At 40.7% G+C, this 23,966-nt stretch overlaps 3 protein-coding genes across 6 annotated transcripts; all 3 read left to right on the top strand.

Annotated features, from left to right (window-relative positions):
- The first annotated feature begins 482 nt into the window (after nt 1–482).
- On the top strand, nt 483–4,662 carry pimreg (PICALM interacting mitotic regulator). 2 transcript variants are annotated; one of them, XM_004549992.4, is made up of 6 exons: nt 483–622; nt 1,317–1,634; nt 1,782–2,083; nt 2,336–2,431; nt 3,102–3,140; nt 3,591–4,662. In XM_004549992.4, the coding sequence occupies exons 2-5, from the start codon at nt 1,341–1,343 to the stop codon at nt 3,130–3,132; spliced, it is 723 nt and encodes a 240-aa protein (XP_004550049.2). In that variant the 5' UTR covers nt 483–622; nt 1,317–1,340; the 3' UTR covers nt 3,133–3,140; nt 3,591–4,662. The 2 variants fall into 2 exon arrangements, with proteins under 2 accessions (XP_004550049.2, XP_004550048.2); XM_004549991.3 differs by lacking the exon at nt 3,102–3,140.
- Nucleotides 4,663–6,054: 1,392 nt separating this feature from the next.
- Nucleotides 6,055–13,885, top strand: cct8 (chaperonin containing TCP1, subunit 8 (theta)). Of its 2 annotated transcripts, XM_004549988.5 has the most exons (16): nt 6,055–6,232; nt 6,737–6,827; nt 6,915–6,994; nt 7,089–7,238; nt 7,338–7,518; nt 7,616–7,677; nt 7,755–7,892; nt 7,981–8,159; nt 9,909–9,975; nt 10,060–10,147; nt 10,228–10,343; nt 10,763–10,834; nt 10,944–11,108; nt 12,137–12,256; nt 12,680–12,820; nt 13,604–13,885. In XM_004549988.5, the coding sequence occupies exons 1-15, from the start codon at nt 6,173–6,175 to the stop codon at nt 12,785–12,787; spliced, it is 1,677 nt and encodes a 558-aa protein (XP_004550045.1). In that variant the 5' UTR covers nt 6,055–6,172; the 3' UTR covers nt 12,788–12,820; nt 13,604–13,885. The 2 variants fall into 2 exon arrangements, with proteins under 2 accessions (XP_004550045.1, XP_004550047.1); XM_004549990.4 differs by lacking the exon at nt 12,680–12,820 and having other exon boundaries at nt 6,057–6,232.
- A 1,038-nt stretch (nt 13,886–14,923) lies between these two features.
- Nucleotides 14,924–23,171, top strand: rskrb (ribosomal protein S6 kinase related b). 2 transcript variants are annotated; one of them, XM_004549986.5, is made up of 14 exons: nt 14,924–15,186; nt 16,888–17,178; nt 17,322–17,405; nt 17,568–17,636; nt 17,999–18,068; nt 18,925–19,032; nt 19,307–19,347; nt 20,497–20,547; nt 20,622–20,649; nt 20,879–20,968; nt 21,126–21,214; nt 21,375–21,485; nt 21,564–21,677; nt 21,770–23,171. In XM_004549986.5, exons 1-14 carry the CDS (start codon nt 15,157–15,159, stop codon nt 22,004–22,006), a joined length of 1,413 nt encoding a protein of 470 aa, XP_004550043.4. In that variant the 5' UTR covers nt 14,924–15,156; the 3' UTR covers nt 22,007–23,171. The 2 variants fall into 2 exon arrangements, with proteins under 2 accessions (XP_004550043.4, XP_012774310.3); XM_012918856.4 differs by lacking the exon at nt 20,497–20,547.
- Nucleotides 23,172–23,966: the final 795 nt, after the last annotated feature.

Below are 23,966 nucleotides of genomic sequence, written 5' to 3'. Positions count from 1 at the left end.
TCATGGGCATAAATGCCATGGTAATTTGGGGCTTTTGATGATTTCTTTAAGCTGTTATTTTTCCAGGGTGAAATGATTGTGCAACATAAATCTTTAATGACTTTTTAAAAAAAGAATTAGGTGCACATGTTAAATTTATTTTGGATTTTCCCTAATCCACACAGGATCACAATTACACATACAGGCTCAAATATAAACATAGACCCCCAATAATACTTAGCTAAATGTCCCTTTGCAAGTCACAACACGACTTTTGGTAGGCATCAACAAGCCATAGAGGAATCTAGTATTACAAACTTGTGATCCTAAGTATTTTTTACAACTATTTTGAAAATACAGACCTTAACAGATCATTTTAAAATATATATTTCAAGAAGAAACATCTTGGAATCTTATTCGGACACGATAATCCTAGTCACATTTCAACGTGAATCCCATTAACGTAAAACTGTACGTAGTGACGCATCGTTTTACGTCACGTAACACTGCGTAGGGCGTGGTGACGCGTGCCTTTGTGGATTCTGTGGTCCGCCGCCAAATTCAAATAGCGAAAGAAGAAACGGGAGCTACAGCCGCCTAAAAGCCACAGAGAATCGGCTACTTTTACAACTGATACTTTTAGGTAAGCTCTCTGTACAGCAGGTGTCCCAGCAGACGTTCTTCTTTTAAGTTTTTATACTTATTTGAGTAGATGTTTTGTCGTGTAAATAGTAATTTTTTTTCCTAGCTAACCGTGGCTTCGGGGGCACAGCCCTCTTTTGTTTTGTTAATGATATTCACTGAATTTTATGGGAAAAGGCAGCATTTGACAACAGTGGCACAATTTGACAGCGTTTTTATATAACGGCAAGTGAAAGGTAAACTTTAATTCTCATTTGTTGCTTAAGGCTGTTATTCCCTCCTCAGGGCAAGCCATTCCTGGGTTAAGTTGGACACTTGACCAGGAGCATTGTCCCTATCTAACAAAAGCCACGGAGCTTTTACTAACACGATTACTGCTGCTTGATTGTATGGTTGTTACGGCTCATTTTTCACTTTTTCCGTCCTTTGTTCATTGACATTTTTCAAATTTTTTGACAGTGACAAAGGGACTCTGAAATAATTTCCTCAAATTCGAGGATTAAAAAAAGAAAGATTTGTCTTAACTTGTAACTTTTTCTTATTTTGGTCTATCAGTCCAAAGAAATATTCAAATTTCATAGCATGCTGAGCCAGATTAGAATATAGGTTTTTTTTATATTGTGAGATTTTGAAACTGTAGTATTAAAAATGTTATTTTCATAAAACTTATTCATACAGATCACTTTTTTTCTCAGCTCGGTCATATAGCCTGTTTAGTCATGGATGGTGTTGGTAAAGCTGTGGTTGGAGTCTGGCGGGCACACACAGTCCTGGATGAGTCTGATGGAGCAGAGAGCTCCCCAGAAGCCCCGGACCGTTTCCGCAAACTTCGGTCCTCATCTTCACTCAACTCTCTGAGAATGTCACTGAGGAAGCGACTCCCACTGCGATCTGTCCAGACCAACTCCCTCCCTGAGAATCCGACCTGGGAAACCATGAAGGAGCAACCAAAGACCAGCACAGTCCACAAACTTACTCGTAGTGCTCGTAACTCTATCACCGGAGTGTATCAGGTAGATTAACTGTTATGTGTGAAATTGCCTATTTTTTATTATTATCAGTCTCAACAAAAGCCACCAGTCAGTTATTCTAGAGTTGTTATTTTCTTTCTCTCTCTCTCTCTCTCTCTCTCTCTCTCTCTCTCTCTCTCTCTCTCTCAGAGGTTGCAGAGGACCAGAGAATTTTCCCGTGAAGAGTGTTTGGTAGCGACCCCGGGTCGTGATGGAGAAAATGCTGGAGCATTGAATTCTTGCACCCCAGGACGTACACCTCATCGGGCTGCAACACCCAGACGCACACTCAGAGCAACAGGTACACCTGGGCGTACTCCAGGCTCCAGAGGACGCAGGACTCCTGAAGCATCCGTAAGAGGAGTGAAAACAGGAGGTGGCAGGAGGCAACTGGTCCGCATGGCTGCTGTACGAAGTCCCTTTGCCTCTCCAAATACGCAAAACCAGAGGAAGTGAGTTTGATTCACTCTTTATGCAACTTTGCTTTTTAGGACTTTGTTAGTTTATAAGTTTGTTGAGTGCTTTTATTTCATTGGATCCCTCTGAGGATGTGTCAGGACGATCATACACCATTTATTTATTTTAAAAAAAAAAAAAAAAAAAAAAAACCTCAACCAAATATGTGGAGCAGCTGAGAGTAGCTCACTTGAATTTTGGTGGTTATCTTTTTCTGCCAAATATTTTGTTTTTATGATCTATAATAGGAAATTTGACCAAGATTTGGAGTCAGTTTCCAGTGGACTCAGGAGGCTCAAACATCTGTCGAAGGCTTTTGATGACATCATTGGGAGAGACAGCAGGTAACATTTTTTTATTTTAGTGAATTCTTTTGATATCTTGATCATTGACTGGGTGGTAAATTCTAAAATTGTAAAAAGTGTTTGCATTATGTGTGTTATTAGTTTCTCCCAGATTGGGTAATTAACAGAAAAAGGACATGTTTTGTTACCTTTTTCTATAATCACAACTAAAGAAGTGTTTTGTTGGTAAATTAAAGTTTTGTGTAACTGAAGAAGCCATTAGTCCATTTCCTTGTATTCATGCATATTCTGTATTGAGGAAGGGAGTCTCTGTCCTCCTTGCCCTCTCACCCAAAGAATCCCAGCTTGTGGGTCCCCAGACTTCCTCCCCCTCCCTCCAGACATTCCTCCCGCCTCAGTTTGAAACAGGGCCTGTGTTTCTGGTATTCAGATAAGGAGGGAGTAAGGGGGAAAGGAGGTGGATGTGGGAATTGGAGCCAGATGACATGACAGAATGCATTTGAAAATTTGCGTCACTTCCTGTGTTGTCATTTAAAATATTTGTGTCCTGTAAACGATGATATTCAGTGCGGAAAGCGAGCACTCGGTAATGGTGATCTTGCCTGTTATTTGCGCACATTACATGCTCCCAGAGGCTTTCCTCACTGAGTATAGACGTCTTCTTATTTAATTGAGATCAGTTTTTTGTTTTGTTTTTTACTTGCAACAGGCAGTTCAACTATTCCCAAATTGTGGAGTAATACAGAAGGTAAAATCCCCTTTCCAAAGAGTAAAACTAGTTGAGTTTTGAGAACATAGCTTTCAGTGTAAACACAAAGGTGCATGGCAGAGCTTCTCGGATGCATGCAATCTGGAAGAAAAACAGATTAATAACTCGCTGTCTGAACAAATGTTGCTCACACTTTTTCTTGCTGACTTTACAGCTCCTGCTTTAAATTTTCCTTGACACCAAACTTTCCCAAATACCTTTTCTGATATTACCTGAATGTCTACAAGGCCATTTACACATTAAAATGATAAGTAATAAAATTCAAATTGTAGATCAGGAAATGAGTTACTGAAAATTTTCATTTGTTGCCTGATGGCTTAACACTTGCCTTTTTCTTTTTAAATAACTAACTGATGTTACAGTTGTAAACCTATATGGTTTTAATGGCAGTCTCTTTTTGCACTGAGTAGTGTCTCTCTGTCTCTGCAGATCTGGCCCAAAGGAACGTTCTGGGGGAGCGATGATGAGAAAGCTGGATCCCAGCGGTAAACTCAGCCGCTCAAATGTCACACGCAGAGCCACACGCGTCTCAGACACGCTGGGCAGTTGGGCCCACACAGCTGTGAACACTATTCGCAAACCCAACTGAACTACATGCATGTCTGTGTGTATAATGCAGGACCTATTGTAGCCATGTTTTACACTTATTATACTCATTATTATTGTGGTGTCACTGTTACATATTCACAGTGGCGTTATGATACTGGGAGACTATTATGCTACAGCTTGTCTTTTTTTATGTGTGCTCTGCATCTTTGTGAGCATCTGTGTGACTCTTGTGTGTTTACATGTCTCAGGTTAGCTTGTTGTGGGTAAAATATCCTCACTGTAGCTTCCAGAGGAATTTTCTTTGCATCTGTCGTAGCTGCTCCAACCAAAATGTTACATTTAGTTACATTTTCAAAATACTAATATTGTACTTTGTGTTCTCATTCTCTGCATAGAAAGTTAATGAAATGTACTCTAAAGGGATCGCGAACAAGAGCTGCAGTTATCTGCTGAACGAACACTAAATTTTCTGACAGAGGGGAAATCTTTTTTTTTTTTCCACTATTTTTATATGTATGCAATAATGTTTCTAACACTTGTTACACTATTTTTAAATATCATTTGATTATACCAAATTATCAAGTGTATTTTCTAAAACAGTATTTAAATGTGAACATTCCTTGAGGCAGAGGTTGGCACTTCTAATGGCCTGTGGATGATTCATGCATCGATATTGTACACACAAATCATCTGATAATGTGATGGGGAAAAAGATTTAGTGGCTCATTACCAGTTGATGGCTATAATGATGATGTTATAAAGAGATATCCCGAGTCTTATTAGTGACTCTCAAGTTACCAGCCTCAAATTAAGCAAAGCTCTTCTGTGGGTGTGTTGTTGTTGTTTTGTTTTTCTGTTTTTGATACTTTCTTTTTCTGCATTATTATTTTTTTTAAAGGAGAACAACTGTCCAAATGTGAAAAAATAAAACTTTGCCCTTTTTATGCATATATATATCCGTTTCATGTTTTCTCTTCACATCATTTTTGTTGGGTGTTTTCTTTTTCTTTTCTTCATTTTTTTGGGGGGGGGGGTTAAAATAATATTTTCCTCAACATCATGATGTTGATGATGGTGGTTATCATTTGGTGTCAGTTTTACAGCACATTTGTTCATTAAACTAACTGAAGATTTTAGAAACGGAGTGGAAAAATGTGTTTATATCACTATTTTTCTTTCTGTTCAGATCATTTTCAGGTATTGAAATCTATATATGCCAGTATACTAACTTCCCACTTCATTAGGTATACCTTGCTAGTACTGCCTTAATGCTTGCCTAATGGCACAGATCCACCATGGTGCTGGAAGGCACTCAGTTTGTAATAAGAGGCCCAATTTATGGCAATAAAACACTCCCACGCCATTAAATGAACACCGTCAAACCTGAACCAGTGATCAGTCCAAGGAAGGATTGATCCATGCTTTGATGCTGTTTGCATTAAATTTTGACCCTATCACTTGAATGTTGCAGCAGAAATTGAGATTAATAAAAACCAGGCAACATTTTTCCAGCCCAATTTTATCTGTGCGACACTGCAACTCATGCCTCTTTCAGATCACAGTGATGGTTATGTGGGAAAATTTTAGTAGATCAGCAGTTTCTGAAATATTCACATCAACCACCATGTCATGTTCAAAGTCATTTAAATCTCCTTTCTTCCTCTTTCTGATGCTTAGTTTGAACTTCTTCTGGTACTATAATTTGTGTTTTAACTTAGAATAATTGTAATATTCATACATCCGTACTCTTCTGCTTATTGTTATGGGGTGGGGGGGCTATCCCAGCTAACATAGGGCAAGTGGAGGGCACACCCTGGATAGGTTGCCAAACCGCTGACCTAAAATTAAATTATGTTACACATTTGTGATTAAGTACTTTATATGAGATTAGTACTACTTTAATTTGTATGTAGAAAATTTGTGTAATTCTTTTAGTGGGTAAATCATTTGGGATAGCATGGTTATATTTGTATATATTATATTTGTATAATATGCAAGGCACAGTCTATAGAAAACTAACTGGTAAAGGCAATACATTTTTAATTTAAAACAACTACACATTTAAGACAATAATTCATTATATTTGTAATATTTCATGACTAATGATAGAAATTTGACAAAGCAAGTAAACAACAGGAAATCAGAAATGCCATCTGTCGTACTTTACTTGTGTTTCTTTGGTGAGATAGCTTAAATTATTTGGAATTCACTGAAAAGTCAGTCACTTAGTATAGACTTGGATTTCGTTATAGTAACACGTCGGTAAGACTGCCCCCGCGTGGTGTTTTACGATCACTGCGCGGTGAAACGAGAATTGCTCTGTTTGTCCTTTGTTGTCACCCGTCTGTAGCTCGCTGCCTCGCTGAAGTCGCTCCACCTCTGCCTCTCCGGCTTTGTACCCAGAGCTGAACCCACGCCGCGGCTACCTTCTCTAGGATACCGGGGCTGCTAAAAATTTGAAAATGGCCCTCCACGTCCCAAAAGCTCCGGGCTTCGCCCAGATGTTAAAGGATGGCGCCAAGGTGGGGTTAAATTAGGAATATTGGGCTCGTAGATGAGCTTTGACTGAGTAGTTGTGAAGAAGCGTGCTAGCTAACGTTAGCCGCTAAGTTAGCATGTTCATTCAGAGTCATGAGGGATAGTTCTAGAAAGCAGCAGCCAGGCCGCCCAGCCGGCTGCTGGACGAAGGTCTGTTAGGGAAGATGAAATGCTTATTTTTGATATTTCACTGTCTCCCTTCAGTCTAAACCGTGCTAAATATAGCAGCAGCAGAAGTTGAGCTGCTGTTATAACGGGATGCCATACTGCAGTCACACCCAGCTAGCATTCAGCTAACTGTCAGTACTGTCAGCTTAAAGTGATGCTGATGCTTAATGAAATGTTTACATTCTCAGACTATCCATATTATATCCAGTTATTTGCTTTTAACATATTCATTGTTAGGTAGTAAGCTAAATATATTAGTCTGACATGGAAATGAACGGTAATGCACCTGTCTTGAAAAGTTGATTTCTTGTCTGTTACAGCACTTTTCAGGTCTTGAAGAGGCTGTCTTCCGTAATATCAGAGCTTGTAAGGAACTTTCTCAAACCACCCGCACTGCCTATGGGCCCAACGGTAAGTTTGGTCTGCCTACAGCCTATTAGGGTTGTGCTCTGTAAAGATATCAAAGCAGCACCCGTTAAATGAAGTGTTTTCTTTTAGGCATGAACAAAATGGTCATCAACCATTTAGAGAAGCTGTTTGTCACCAATGACGCTGCAACAATTCTCAGAGAGCTTGAGGTGAGGAGATGTTGTTGTGCACCTCACTGAAATTCAGCTGAGTGCATAATAAATGTATGAATTTAACTATTTATGTAAATTGTTTGTTTTATAGGTGCAGCATCCCGCAGCCAAAATGATTGTAATGGCGTCCCACATGCAAGAACAGGAAGTCGGCGATGGTACCAACTTTGTCCTGGTCTTTGCTGGAGCTCTGCTGGAGCTGGCTGAAGAGCTCCTTAGAATGGGCTTGTCTGTTTCAGAGGTAAACAAGATAATATTGGTAAAGTAGCATGGCTTGATGTCAAACATGTGCTATGATTGGTGCATTTTCTCAGTGCCTGCTTTTTCTTCTTTGCCACAGGTGATTGAAGGCTACGAGAAGGCTTGTAAGAAGACTCTGGAGATCCTGTCAGACTGCGTTTGCTCCTCAGCCAAGAACCTCCATGACATTAATGAAGCCAAGTCGCTCATCCGTACAGCAGTCATGAGTAAACAGTACGGCAATGAAGACTTCCTTGCGAACCTCATTGCAGAGGCCTGTGGTGAGTCAGAAGTGCACACTATCTCAGAGTTGATTGTCTCGATTTTAGCATTGCCTTGGTATTTTTCTGACTTCCTTTTTCTCCCCTCTTCGTGCAGTATCGATCTTCCCAGAGACCGGCAATTTCAATGTTGATAACGTCAGAGTATGCAAGATTTTGGTAAGCAGCATCTTCTGTTGGTTTTATTTTGTGTGCGTATGCAGTTTGGCCTCTATTAACATTTGTGGTCATTTTAGGGTTGTGGGGTGACGGCATCCTCTATGCTTCATGGCATGGTTTTTAAGAAGGAGGCAGAGGGAGACATCTCATCAGTGAAAGACGCCAAGATCGCCGTTTTCTCCTGCCCCTTCGACTGCATGGTGACAGAGACTAAGGTAAGTGGAGGTGACCGATATATTAAGTTTAATGAAGATGATGCTGACATTGCTCTCGGTGCTGACAATAGTCCCGTCTGTTCCACAGGGCACAGTGTTGATAAATAATGCACAGGAGCTCATGGACTTCAGTAAAGGAGAGGAGGATTTGATGGAAGCTAACGTGAAGGCTATCAAGGAGGCTGGTGCCACTGTGGTGGTAACTGGGGGGAAAGTGGCTGACATGGCGCTGCACTACGCCAACAAGTACAAACTCATGGTGGTCAGGTAAGAACTACAAAACCTTAAGTGAGCAGGGAACGTATCATATACAAAGAGCTAGACATTTACGGCAAATTCAGCCTGAGTTTCTTCTAGTTGAGCTTACTGTTTCATGTAACTCGCTTAAGAGATCACATTTCTCCCAAGTAAAGATTGATCTTTTTGCTAATACAGATGGTCCTTTCATGGCCTAGGACTAAAACTTTTATTTTGAAGGTGCAAGATGTAACTGTGTCTGCATTTTTTGGGACATTTAAATAAATATATGATGGCCGTATGTTAAATATTACATGATATATAATAGTATATCTTAGAGCTGGGCGATATGAGATTTTTTCATATCACGATATGTTTTTTTCATTTCAGGCGATAACGATATCTATCACGATATAAGCCAAATAACTATATTTGTAAGATTTAAATGTGCCATTGCTCACAAGTAAAATGTGAAATAATCAGCAGCTTGTTTTTAAATATTTATTTCCCATAATAAGTTCAACAGGGTAGATGTACTTAAGGAACATGAGACTTTTTCAGATAAATAAAGGCAAATATTGCAAACTACACAAAAGGCAGCCGCTAAAGCGTTTAAGTTTCAAAATAGAACAAACGAAACAGACTAAATTGTCAATTCCACTTAGAAATAAAGTATTAATTCTAAAAATAAATCTTAGTTTGTTTTACAGAAGAACAGACAAAACTGACTAACTTTTGTCAATATCAAATAAACTGAGAACTAAAAGGAAATTCTCAATCTCTCCTTGTTGTATAGCTGAGCTTTTCAAACAGTTTTAACAGTTACTTTAGTCTGACAAAAGCCGAATGATGAATTAGCGCTTCCAGTCAGAGACTGAGGCTACGTCCACATGTACACGGGTATTTTTGAAAACGGAGATTTTCCGTTTTCGTTTTAAAAAATAATCCCGTCCACACATAAAGGGAGAAATGAAAGAAAACGCTGCTATGAACATGCCAAAGCAGCAGGTGGCGCTAGATTCCTAACCGTGCAGAAATGTTGGCCAATCAGAAGTCTAGAAGCCTCGGTGGGAAAAAGTAAACAAAGCTGGGGCATAGAAGCAGAACCGAGTCGTATGTGTGGAGGGACAGTAACTGTGTGTATATGTAAGCATTTAAACACTGCAGAGAGTAGAATTAACAGTATTGTAGAAATTCATTTCACCGAAACAATAACGTGGCGCACAGTGTGACGCATGCACCAGTTTATTGCATTTCCAGACTTGCTTTCGGCACAATTTACAGTGCACGCTACTCTGTTTTTTGTCAGACTTGAAATAGCCGAAATACCTTCACACTACGGAACTTCTATGGCTCTTCCGTTCGACAATCTCTCCGGCATTGGAACCATCATCTGTTTTCTCTTCGGTCACGCTCGGTTGATTTTTCTAGTCGGCACACTCATTTCCTCCATTATGCGCTGGCTCCATTACCCGCTGGCTGCTTCCCAAACAAACACACGTGCGGCTTGGCACTTGTGCTGTACGTAACAAGTCACGCGACGTGACGCTGCGGCTGTGATTGGTTCGGCTCTGCGCTACTGAATTTGGATCGGCTGACCTTTTTTTTTTTTTTTTTAAGAGGACAAGAGCGGCGAGGTCTATCGCGATAGCTTAATTTCTCTATCGAGTAAAAGTTATATCGCGATACATATCGTTATCGTTCTATCGCCCAGCTCTAGTATATCTTTGGCATTGTGTGCTTCCCAGCCGTAAACGTTCTTTTTTTCCTTCTCGTCAGGCTTAACTCCAAGTGGGACCTCAGGAGATTATGCAAGACTGTGGGAGCTGTAGCTCTGCCCAAGATGGTGAGTGTACACTTGTTTTTATCAGATCAGGTATTCGAAAGAGCCGTCCATTTTTAACTATAAATACATTTTTGTCATCCTTAGACGGCTCCGACTCCGGATGAGATGGGTCACTGTGATGATGTATATCTGACTGAGGTGGGAGACACTCAGGTGGTGGTCTTCAAACATGGTAAATGACTCCATTCTTCAGGCTTGTGAATCTTAATTTTAAACCTTTCTGAGTTAACATGTTGGTTGGTGTTGACACAGATAAAGAGGATGGTGCCATCTCAACCGTGGTGATCAGAGGCTCCACTGACAACCTGATGGATGATATTGAGAGGGCTGTAGATGATGGAGTCAACACCTTTAAAGTTCTGGTCAGGGTAAGTAGACATTATAAGTCACTGGGGTTATTTTGTTGTTGTTGGGATTTTTTTCTTACTTTTAGATGAATCACAAGTTTTAACAAATGGATGCACAAATTATATTTTAAAGATTATTATTGTCTTTATTGTAAAGCAACTCAGGCTGATGTTTATCTTTTTTCTCATCGGTGTTGAGCACCTGTTTACTTAATAATAATAATAATAATAATAATAATAATAATAATAATAATAATATTAAAATAGAATTAGGAACTGAAAAACTAAAACTATGCTATCAGTGTTCACTATGAGCAAAACTTTCCCTTTAAACATTGTTATTGAGAATCTTACAGTTCACAAATTTCAAGGGGTTTTCTTTTTATGTACTACTTAGTTTGCACAACAGCTACAGTCTCTCTGTCATTCATTATCTTTAGGACAACAGGCTGGTACCTGGAGGAGGAGCCACTGAGATTGAGCTGGCCAAACAGATCACCTCATATGGAGAGGTATGCACATTCAAGTGAATTAATTAACATATTCCAAGTCCACACACTTATCTCTCGTCTTCGTTTTGTCCTATTTTGACTGATACACCATTTTCCTGCCTTTCTGCAGTCCTGCCCTGGTCTCGAGCAGTATGCCATTAAAAAGTTTGCCGAAGCTTTCGAGGCGTTGCCACGTGCCCTCGCTGAGAACTCCGGCGTGAAGGGGAGCGAGCTTATTTCAAAGCTGTATTCTGCGCATCATGAGGGAAACAAAAACATGGGCTTTGACATTGAGGTATGTATGGATGCATGAGAAGAATGTGTGGATGGCTTTGATATAGTTTGATTTCAGATGTGAATCGTTTAAAATATTCAGCCTGTGTTTTCCTTGGTTACAATCTACAACGGCACTGCAAGAGGCACCTAAACCTTACACACTGGTCCTTAACGCATTACCAGTGGTGTCCAAAACGTGACAGTGAATGCCGGAGGAGCTAACACTGCTGTTTGCACTAAAAACATGCACTACATCATTCTGTCATCACAAGAGAAACTTGGCTCATGTGTTGGCCTTTGAGAGAAAAACAGTTACCTTGACTGAAATGCTGGAAGGACTTGAGCTCCCACCGAGTCCATTTGTGTTGTCTGCGCTATGGAGACAGATACAGCCTGTTCCACATGATCTTTAAGCTAAATAATATGATGTTCACATCGTATGTAATTACCAAGCAGGCGAATCACAGTTTAGATTTATTTATTTTTTTTGGCTTCCAGTTAACTTGGGTAGATGCACACCACTTTTTAGATTAGGGTACACAGCTTAACACTAACAGTCCTTTTTCCCACCTGTACCTACTCATCTTGGCTCAACTCGGTTTCGGACGGTTTCTTTTACAGTCGAGTACGAAGTAATGGCGACTCAAACACCACGACGATGGAGGAGGTTGAGGTGATGCTATACCTGCTGCCTCCTTTTTTTTTTTTTTTTTTTTTGCATAGCCAGGTCCCTAATTTCCGGGTTTCAAAAATTATGCTTTTGATTTTCGTGAAGGAGACGCCCTCATGACTAATTGAGGAACGCCACTGACTAGCCAATCGGTGACATGCAGTCTGTTGACGTCTCGTTTTCTGAGTATGAGAAACCCTAGAAACAGTCGAGTTAAGTTGAGCAGACTAGGTCTATAAAAGACATCTTAAAATTTGTGTTGTGGCATCCTTTTTTCCCCCTTAAATCCAAAATTTGAAATTATTTTTTTTAATACCCGTTTCTATTGAAGCGTCTCATATTCTTGACTGACGGTGCGGTTGTCATGTTGTTTGCAGAGTGATGGTCCTGCTGTGAAGGACATGCTCGAAGCCGGCATTCTGGATCCCTACCTGGTCAAATACTGGGGCATAAAACTGGCTACCAATTCCGCTATCACAGTGCTGAGGGTGGACCAGGTGGGTACAAACAAAACATTCTTAACACACAAACTCTACATGTAATGAAAGCCAGCCTCATACAGAATATTTTATGAACTTTTGAAATTGTGTTTTTTGTTTTTGATTGAGACAGAAAACTGCTTCAATCAGTCAGACAGTAAGAGCCTTTAGGACTATTTTTCACCTGTTTACAAAACTTCATCTATTAGACGGCTTTTAATGTATCGGTTTGGTTTTTAACTGAATAATTTAGGCTTTGAGGCAAATCAACAAACGTAATGCCACACTCCAGAGATCCGACAGACCGCATCAAATCACATCTCACAGATGTTTGCTTTCTGTTTATATTTTGAGTTTTGTATTATTCTTTTTAGGATTTTTTTTTTATGTTCTTTAAAGCAACTGGTGGATAAATTAAGTGTGCATATATGTACGATCCAGATCATCATGGCTAAGGCTGCAGGGGGACCCAAGGCTCCCAAGCAGAGAGGCCATTGGGACAAGGACGGTTGGGATGAAGAGCCTGATAATTTTGAAACTCACCATTAGAGGGCACACACAAAACCCTCAGTCGCTCAGTCAGTAGGTTTTGGAATGTGTGTGCGCTTTTAACTAAAAACAAAACAAAAATCTGCACCAGTGTGCTCAGTCACTCACAGGAGGTTGAAATATGTATGTGTTACCTGTCACTACTAATACTGGAGAAATGTTGCGTTACTGACTGGATTCAACCACATCGCAGGTGTTTTACACAAACCCAGATGTGCCACTGCCTAAACCTGCACAGAGCAGATAGTGTGTGTGGTGTGATAGCATGCTGCATGCGCAAGCAGTTTGTGAGTGCAAGTACCAAATCAAACACTGTTTTGTTTTTTAATCTATTTTAAGAGAAGATTAATTCAGTTTAGACGTAGTTGAAGATGTTTTGTGAAACATGAAGTGCCTTAAGTAACTGACCCAGAGTTTAATTATTATTTCTTCAGCTCATTTTTTTTCTTTAATTATTTATTTGATTTTAAGTGTTCACGTTTTGTGCACAAGTACATTTTCCTGTGTAGAGAATTTCTCTTAAAGCACAACATACGGTACTCCCACGTGTGCTCATGAATGTTTAATCACTATAAATGGACTTCTGGAATATCTGTAGGGATTTAAATGGTCTTTTTTTTACTTTGAAAATATAGTCCCCTCATTTATAAATAAGCACAGCAGTTTAAGATTGAACACATTTTGGATGCTGTGGTTAATGTTTGTCTATCAATTATTTTATGAAGGTCAGAGGTGATGTGCTTCCACTCTGCCATAAAGCCCACTCACTCAGCTGCATGGATCTTATGATGAAATGATTGTTTTCTTCCTTTATAGATCATCATGGCCAAACCAGCAGGAGGACCCAAACCTCCCCAGGGAAAGAAAGACTTTGATGAGGACGACTAAAATGTCCAGCAGATGCTCCTTTTAACCCTGAACGCTCTGACATGGATTCCCAAACTTTTCTACTTATTTAAAGCTTACCTGTTTATTGGTTTATTTTGTAGAAATGACCATACATTGGTAACAGAAGTTTAAAAAAAAAAATCATACCAATGGCTCTGTTTTGCTTTTTATGTTCTCAGTCCCAAATAAAAGGCACCTGTGCTGTCACTATTTGGTTTGTTTTTTACTTTTTGCCCAGCGTTGCTTTATAAACTTCTTTGGTACTTCATATGATCACTAACTTTGTTTCATCACATATTGAGACTCAAAAAGAACGAGAAAATGTACTGTTACCACGCTTCAAATTGCTGTGTTTCCCATGATATTTAATGGCCAACATTGTACATTGCTTCTTGATATGATACAAACATGCATTAAATTCAGTTTTACTTATATAGTGCCAAATCACAACAGTCTCCTCAAGGGCTTCATATTCTACACTAAAGATATAATAATAGAGAGAAAACCCCATGTGTTGTAGTCAGATCAGCATCTAATCTAATATAGGACATATGCACAATTAATTAACCTACCAGATGCTTCCAAGTGTTTAAAGAACATTACAAAATTCCTAAAAACAAACTCAAAATATGAACAGAAATAAAGGATCCCCAAAGAGCAAGCACTTGGTGACAGTGGGAAAGAAAAACCCTCCATCAGAACCAGGCTGAGGAAGTGGTCGCCATCTGCTGTAATGGGTTGCAGGGTAGGAGAGGAACACGGCAAAAAACACACTGGAAGAAATTGGGGTGATAAGATACTGTGAGATCTTACTGTGAGGTTCTAGTTTGTGAGGATACAGCTTTTAAATTTGATTCTGGATTTAACAGGGAATCAGTGAAGAGAAGCCAGTATGGGAGAAAGATGCACTCCTTTTCTGTATCAGTGCTCCCGCTGTAGCATTTTTAATTAAATGAATTGCATTCAGCATTCACATTTCCTCCAAACATGCTAAGACAGCACATATTATGCATGCATGGGTTTATTTTTAGAACAAGTGAATGGGGGGTTGAAAAATGTATCGGGAGATACAGGAGGCTTTTCTGTTACACGTTTGCTTTTGTGCACACAAGTCACGCCAATGCAAATGATGCAAACCTAACAGAAACTGTCACCGACGTGTATAATTGATGTGTGCGGCTCTGATTACCGCAAGCAGCAGCACAGGGATCTGAAGCGTGCCTCTCATTGGACGGTAGTGATGGGGGCGGATTTACGCTGACGTTGCCCATACGCGGGATTAACTTGTTTTCTTTATATCGCCATATCTGTCACGTTTTACACCGCGTAGCCCGATCAGCTGCAGATTGTTAGCGAAAGGTAAGCGTTGTGTTCGTGCAGCCCGACACCGTTGTTCGTGGAGAGGTTGCGGAACAGCGCGGATGGCTAAATGAAGAGCAGACGTCGGTATGAGGACACTGCGCTGATGTCCTGTCACACAGATGGGGGCCGACGGCAGTAAGAACAGGAAGGTGAGTTGGATATCTGGTTGCTAAGGTGTAAGGCACGTGCTTTGGTGGGGGTGGGGGTTCCCTGTGTGACGGGGTTCCGCAATCTCTTGGGACCTGAAAAGTGTGCTGAAGTTGCGTAACGGTGAAAAGTCGCCAATTAGTATTACAATGTGTTATTCCCACGTTACGATATATGGGGTGAGACCATTCACTTTGAATGCAAATTCGTCACTTTTCAAACAAAAGTCTGACACTCCCCAGATTGCGGTCACTGGTCGAAGCTGTTTAGCAGAGTGACAGCGGAGTAGATGTGCCCCTTTATTTTGCTCGGATGATAATGACACTCTGCATGGCTGATTACGCGCATCTTGCATTACATAGCTGCAGAGATGTGCAGCAGGAGCCCCACGGGGAGGGGGCTTGTTGACCCGGTGACTGCACTTTGGATGCAGACCAGGGAGTGTTTTTATATATGAGAGCAGGAATGGTTACATGAAAATGCTGTACCACTCGGCTCCACTTAGGCATTTGAGGGATGAAGATGGGGCTGTATTATAGCAAAGTCTGATGTCTTGTACAGTAAGCCACAATCGTTAGGAAAGCAACCTTTTATAAATTAAATCAAGTATATACTGTGTACTGTCTTTCAAATCTATGGCAGGTTGTAAAATTATTTAAATACAACCCCAGATACATGTGTCATTGTTTTTGTTTTTTTTAACAAACACTAAGATAAAATTCACAAGTGCTGTGTGTGTGTGTGTTTGAGAGAGAGAGAGAGAGAGAGAGAGAGAGACTATAAAAGATACAGAATCACAAAAGAGCTGTAGATGTTAAACAAAGAGTACAAATAAAGGAGGAAAAGTTAGAAAAAAAGACTGAACGAAGTTGTTGCGAGGGTTACTAAGAAAAAAAAACTTCTCTACAAAAAACATTTTTGCAAGTATGGCTAAGGCTCGCAAAGCTGAATCTCAGTAAACCACAAGACTTCTAGAACAATGTCCTTTAGACAGATGAAAACCAAACCCAGCGTAACATCACAAACACGTCATACCGACTGCCAAACACGTCGGTGGAGGGGTGATGATTTGAGCTTGTTTTGCAGTCGCTGAGTTGACCACAAAGTCCTCTTATACCCAAGTTTATTACAGTCTAATTTGAGGTCAAGGTGTCAATACCCAGTCAAAATCCAGACTTTAACCTGATTGAAATGCTTTGGTGGGACCTTAAAAGTGCTGTTCATAAATGAATGCCTGCAAATCTCAATGAACTGAAGCAACGATACAAAGAAAAAGTCGCAAAAATTCCTCCACAGCAACGTGTGAGACTGATAAAGTCATACAGAATACGACTAATTCAAGTTATTGCTACAGTAAGTTGTGTTTGGACTTAGTCTGTAAATTTAGAGCAGCATTTAGGCAATTCTCTTCTGTATTTTTACAAAGCATTTTTCAGTACAGGTTGTCCTGTGCCAACTTTCTTTGTGTGTTCTAGTTTCCAAAAGGTCAAGTGAAAGCAGAAGGGCGCTTTCAGCAGTGCACGCCTGCCTTGATAAGTGTTGGTACTTAACCTTGCGTAAAACACTCTCTGAATGAACAGTCTATTCATTTTTGTTCTCCAGGAGTTTGTGTAATAAAAACAGACAATCTAAATGGTTTTTTTTATCCTGTTTCTTCTGTAGCATCTACAAAACTGTGTCTTTATCTTTTGTTTCCCCAACAGAGGCCTTCCGAAGGGCAGGAGAATGAGCACTTATCTTCTGGATGGCGTGGCTTCCTCTCAAACATTGGCCTGTCTGTCCCAGCAGGCCTGTGTCGCCTTGCCCCGTCTGCCCTTCATCTGGGCCAGCGTCGAATGCTCCAGGGCAAAGCCCCCGAGATCCCTGACCACGTCTTGAGGCTGGCAGGAGTTGGCCCCCACAAGCTGAGAGCGGAGTGGAGCCTGCCGGGGTTTATTACCATGTTCCTCCCCGAATTCCCCCACAGAACTGTGCCTGGCCACGAACACTTTCAGGTGAGGGTCATTTTGAACGCCAGCGCCACATCATGCGTCTTATGATTGAACAAAGCTTTCTCATGTTCTGCTTTTACTTTTTTTTTTTTTTAACTAGACACCATCCCATTGTATCTGTGTCTGCATTGTTCTCGCCTCACTAGGTGTTGGGCTACATCGCCAAAGGTTCATTTGGACCCATCCTGAAAGTGAAGGACAAGGTCAAACAGAAGACATATGCTGTTAAAGTGAGTGTTGATTATCTGGGTTTTAACATATAGGTTTTCTGCGTTTAAATTCTAACATAAATACCAATCAGGCTGTTGCAGGAAACTGAAGCTGTGAGATAATTGTGTTCATGGTTCATTTATAATTACAGTGGCCTGATTTCATCTTGTGTCTGCCCACAGGTCATACCTAAAGCAGAGATTTTAAGACTCGGGGTTTTGGAGCAGTCAAAGGAAGAAGTTGTAGTCCAGGTGGGTTTTGTGTTAACTTCGAAGGCACTATATTTGCATTTCATACAGTTAGCACTCAACAAACCAAGGCTTTCTAAAGTACACATAATAGTCAGTGAGTGATAATTACTGCTAACAGTTAATAAGTGATAAGATCTCATGTAAATATTGTGCTATTCTTTGATTTCTTAACTTTAGAAATGTTGATAGAAGGTAGAAAAAATCTGCTGTGATGGTGATGAACCATTTATGTTTATTTGCCTTCTCACAAAAATGGCGTGTGCCTGTAAAGTCTGAAGTTAATGCGATTCTGAGTGACGTGATCTCTCAGAAACAATGGTCGGTTGAGCTTTTCCAGGCTGACCTTTGACCTTTGCCTGCAGCGTCAGGTGCGCCACCCATTTGTCCATGACCTCCAGGACTGCTGGCAGACACAGCGCCACGTCTACATTAGTGAGTCAGACAGAGACCGGTGACCCAATCCAACCCAGATCCACTCTCCCTTTACTTCACCTCACCTTTTCTCACCTCAAAACTGGCAGCTAGGTCCAAGATCTACCCACAGCCCCACCCAAACCCAGCTCCTACAACACGATGAACAAAAAAAAAAAAAGGCAAAGAGGTTCCCGTCGAGACTTTAAAATTCAGGGTCTTTTGAGCTTGTACCCCACGTTTAATCGCACCTTTATCAAACACCCTCCAGCCCTGCAACCCCAGTCTACCACTCCCTCTGCATCGTGTAGCTTCTTCGACTTCTTTCCTCTTTCCTCCTGAGCATTTACCCTCTTTTTCCAAATTAGCCACTGACTCAGAAAGTGTGACCCACTTTGTTTGCCTCTCCACCCCCTGCAAAAAGAGAACGAGTTAGCCCCCGAAAACCAGATGCTGAACATACTGTGAATCATCACTGAGTCACATATTTTTTGAGCCTGAAATGTAGAGTACATGGAAGTCACCACAACAAACCGATGAAGATCTCTGCAGATATTTTAAAGCAATTAAGGTTAAACAGTTGCTTAATTGTTATGTTGCCTTATGTAACAGTGTTAAATAAATATGGCTATCCTCAGTTACAGTGTGGTGATTCATTATTACAAACGCACACACATGAAGTTTAAAGTCATGCTCCATTAAGGCAGCCAGCCTTAAAATTCCACCTTGCTTGCTTCCTAGAGAAAGACAGTTTTCACTCTTGTCTCTTCCCTAACTTGAGCAGTGTTGTGTTCCACCTCCCGCTGACCTTCACTTCCCAGTCACATCTCGCACCGCTGCACAGAGGCATGCTTTGATCCTGTTTCTTCTCCAACAGTGTGCGACTACTGCAGCACAGGAGACCTCTACACCTACTGGCAGATGATTGGTCAGTTCCCAGAGGACACGGTGCGAGTGTTTGCTGCAGAGTTGGGATGTGCGCTTGGTGTGTATGCTATTACATTACTAATTAAATGAAAGATGTGAACCCTCATCCGTACTGTAAGCCTGACTTTTCCCTTCAGAAATCTTAATTAGCTCAAAGCGTCGTTTCCATAGTTATTTAACTGGAAGTAATTATCAGAGGTGGTCTTATTAAAAACAGATGAGCTCTCTAAGGATCTCCACCAGCAACACAGCAAAGTCAGAATGGTTCAGTTTGCCAGTACGAAGACATGGATTTGAAACCTGTTTGCTTACTAGTTGTTGTTTTTTTACAGGCTTTCTGCACGATTTTGGGGTGATCCACAGAGATGTGAAGGTAAAAACCAAAAAAATTGTACAATGACACAAAACCTATGTTAAGCACAGGCATCTAGATCATTTCAGGCAACACATATTCATATCAAGGTTTTTCACAGGACTCTCTGCAGTCCTCAGTCTTTTACATCATTGTGAAAGGAAATTTGTCCCACTGTTCTTTACAACTTTGTTTGAGTTTAATGATGTTTGTGGGAAGTTGTTCACAGCAGCTCTCTTAAGGTCCCACCACCTTGGACATTGACATTGCTCATTGGTTCTTTTTTTTTCAGCCATTCTGCTGTAGATTTGCTGTAAGACATGTGGTCTCACATTTGTGTCTAGAATACTTTGGTATACAGATGAATTCATTATTGATTCAATAACTACAAAACAAGCCCAAATCAGCCCTCTGTCACCGCAGTGTTTGACAGTTGATATTTTACAGCTGATATTCCACTTCGGTCACTCCAGGCATTGTTTGAGAAATCTTGAAAGCTGAGAAAGCGTTGTTTTGATGGAATTTTGCAAAACTAAGCAATGCTTCTTTATTTTAGAGAAGAAGCTTTTTCCTAGCAATCCTTCCAAATACTTGTTCAGTTATTTTCTAAGTGTGCTGTCATTAACTTTAACATTTAACATACTAACTGAGGCCTGTAGAGTCTGAAATGGGTTTTTGGGAAATTCTCCGAGCATTGCATATCAGCTAATCAAGTGCACTTGATTATCAGGCTGTTACTTAGCTGCTTCATTCCCATGGATGGAGTAAGGTATCCATAGGAATACCATAGGCTAGAATAAAGGATATCAAATGCTGCAAGCCTAACATTTATCATGAAGAGTTTTTGTCTTAACTCTGAAACCTTTCCAGCTGGATGTCCTACTTTTGCGTCTCATATAAGAACAGCAAGCTCAGCTTCCTTTTCCATCATGCACACGTACAAAGGCTGTTTTTGGTTTTGTAAGGCTGAATACTGAATACTTACTAAAAAGTTTCTAAACTGCTCATTCCTGTTTTTTAGTCAATGCATGAACACAACAATGTGTACAATGCATTAAAAATGTTTAAATTGCCACAAAATATTTTATTGAAGTAGAATTTGTTTGATACTTTGTGTTTTTATCAGATACCGTATTTAGAGTTTTGTTTTGTTTTAATATTTTGTTACAGGCTACAGGTTTCCTTTCATCAGTGTTTCGCAGTAATCCGATGGCAGACACGGTGTGTGGCATAAGAATTCAGTGCAAGAGTGTAATCTCATCCACCTATTTATTTATTTTGCTCTGTTGTTGCAGATGGAAAATATCCTGCTGACAGACAATGGTAAGTAAATCTTGTCCCCAGCAGAGAGCAGCATAGCTTTGGTATGAGGGAAAAGCACAGAAGCTTCTAGAAAACAGAGCTGTGCACGTCTATCAATCAATACCTATCACTGCAAACTATGAGGGAGCATTATGATACAATTAAAAATCCAGCCTGTGTCAGTTAAAAAAAAAAAAAATAGCCTGGGATTTCATACTCATCATAACATAGAGAAAATGATCTTTTCTAGGACACATCCGGCTAGCTGACTTTGGTTTGTCTCGTCGCCTGGAGAGAGGGGGAAGAGCCTTTACCATCTGTGGAACCATCCAATATATGGGTGAGGAAAACATCCACTCTTAACCTCCCCTGCAGCTCATCCCACCACAGCTGCAGATGCTGGGATTTGGAAGCATTTAGAGCGTATCTAATTATGTTTTACTGGGAGGTGAATTTATGAATGGAAAAACATTGTGAGGGTTCTCTGTCCTCTGCAGCTCCTGAGGTGCTGAGTGGTGGGCCCTACAACCATGCAGCTGATTGGTGGTCACTGGGAATTCTGCTTTTCTCACTGGCTACTGGGAAGGTTAGCTATTGTTGCCTGTTTGCACGGTCAGCAGTTCGATTAATCTCTCAGTGACACATGAGCATGAAAGACTGTGTTCATTTAATGTTCTGGCATGCTGAAGTATTAATCTATCAAAGTAGCAAAAGATGAATCATCCCCTGAATTTTCCCTCTGTCAGTTCCCCGTGGCTCCTGAACCAGACCACTGCAGCATGTTGAGGAAAGTGAGGAGCTTCCCCTATGAGATGCCCCTCAGCCTCAGCTCCCCACTGGCCTTGCTAATAACAGAGGTAATCATTTATTGTATATCTGCTAAGCAGCGAGCCAGTTGAACGGTCAGATCATCATCTGCACATTTTCCTGTCCAGCTTTTATGCAAGACTCCCTCGCGTCGCTTGAGGACGCTTGATCGTTTCCAGCGGCAAACCTTCTTCCGCGGATCAACCTTTGACCTCGACCTACTGCAGCGTCAGCCCATGGAGGTAACAGACGAGACGTCTGAATGTCCTCGGTTTGGTTGTTTCCTCTGTAAGCTGAAGCATGAGTCTTGACTTCTCCTCTCTGTTGCTGTCAGGTGATTCTGGAGCTGCGGGAGAGACCGGACCGAGCGGCCAAAGCTCGACGAGGCCTCACTTTGTCCCTACAGCCTCTCAAAGGCTTCGACTACGACTCGCTCCTCAGCCCACCCGCCACGCCACACTCGCAGCAGGATCCCAGCGCAAACACTCACACAGCTGTACCGCTGCCTGGCCCAGCACTCCCACTGCATCCTGCTCAGGAAAAAGGTCCACGCAGAGAAGTGTTTGTTTGACAGACACTGAGTTTACAGTGTAAAGGCACACTTGTGCACATTTGTTCACCCTTGAATTGGTGCGCCTTTAAAATTTTTCTAAACTTTAAAATTACTGACTTAATGGAAATCACCTTTTTTTTTTTTCTCCACGCATATTTCAATGACTTTTATGTTTTGTGACGTGCTTAATACAAGTTATTCTTCCTTTATGTGTTTGCCTTTCTCCGCTGCACAGTTTCTTGCACACTTGTTTGCCCAACAGTTGTGCAAGAAAGATTGCACTATTGTGCATCCACTTTCCAGTAAACCATCATGGCTGCCGTGTTAATACATAGTGGACAAATGCTGTGAAATTTACCCCTTGTGGAAATGTCATGCTTGTTGATCATAATATTATAGATCATAATATTTTTTTCTTTTTTGTTTTAAGTGTGCAAACCATAGTTATCCTTTCAGCTAGGTTAGTTGATTTCAAAATCTCTGCTGTTATTTTCATGTTGCAAGATGTTGCAGTTATTTTAGCAGAAGCGGATGGAAGACTCGTTGCCTCAATCTGTGCAACTTTTACTTTGAAACATAGTCTGTACCTTTGCTCATGCCACAATCTGACCTTTCCCAAACCTGACCTTGGCTACATCATCTCCTCGAGCAAGTGACACAGTATCAGGTTCAAATGTGTATGCCTTCAACACCTTATTTAGCTTCATCATTTATAACCTACGTCTCAGGGGAGCGCTTGGTGGTTTTCCCATTCAGCCTTGATTTTTGACTCCAAGAGCTGTACAAAAGTGTGCAGATCAGAGCTGGGACTGGAACAGCAGTACCGTTTACCTCCACTTAACATTTTGATCGATACAGGGCTTTTTCTACGGTCTGTGGATGTGGTAAGCCCTTGCCAGTGATCTCACCTTTATGCACTTACCTGCTCATCTGATTATAGTGTAATTTATTTATTTATTTATTTTTGTAAAGTATGCCCTAATGTGTGCCCAGAATGCCTCGTGTGTGATCCTTGACCTTTCTTTATTTCTGGTCACCGAATGCTGATGTGTATATATTCCTGTTTCTAAAGTTTATATGACTTTTTTTTTAATACTCTTTGATGTTTGATATGTTATGTTATGATGTATTTTTGTAATTGCCATGTAGCACAGATGGAATATTAAACTCTGACTGTACAAAGTTCTGCTGGTTTGTTCTGTCAGGGTGGAACCTGTTGAAGTTCAAACCAAGCATCAAAATGAGGAAGAAAGTTATTAAAGTGACTTTGAACGTGGTGTGGTTGGTGGTGCTAGACGTGCTGGTCTGAGTAATTTGGAAACTGCTGATCTGCTGGGACTTTTCCACACAGCCATCTCTACGTTTTACAGAAAAATGAGAAAATATCCAATGAGCGGCACTTCTCTGGGGTAAAAATGCAGTGTTGACATCAGACCTGACGGAATGGCATTGGCAACTCAAATAACCACTCATTACAACCAAAGTATGCAGAAGAGCATTTCTGAACGCACAACACACTGAACCTTGAAGCGGATGGGCAGAAGACACACCATGTGCTAGCAAAAGAAAAATTAGTACCAACTGAGCATAATTTAAACAGCCCAGCCTAGCTGAGCATTGACTCTGACAGTGTCCATCCCTCTATGACCACAAAATAGAAAGTTGGCATTAGCACCAACAGTGTCATCTTTACACAAAGTGAGAAGAAAGAAACAACACACATGTACAAAATGCACTATAAATGGAGCATGTATATTAGGCCACAACTAAAATAGAGGTATGCGGGCAAATCACCAAGTGCAGATCTGCATTTGACCAGGGGGAGCTCAGCATCTCAGAAAAACTTATGAAAACAAATTCCTTTTAAGGTCATATTATTGTTAATGCTCAATTCAAATGCCTTACAGAAACCTCTCAACAAATTACATTACCGAAGTATCAGAACATACCATAAACAATAATATGAATTGAAATCTAA

This window comes from Maylandia zebra, linkage group LG10 (genome assembly GCF_041146795.1).
Source record: "Maylandia zebra isolate NMK-2024a linkage group LG10, Mzebra_GT3a, whole genome shotgun sequence".
Taxonomy (NCBI): Eukaryota; Metazoa; Chordata; class Actinopteri; order Cichliformes; family Cichlidae; genus Maylandia; species Maylandia zebra.
Note: the sequence above shows the minus strand (reverse complement) of the source record. Positions and strands in the feature narration are given on the sequence as shown.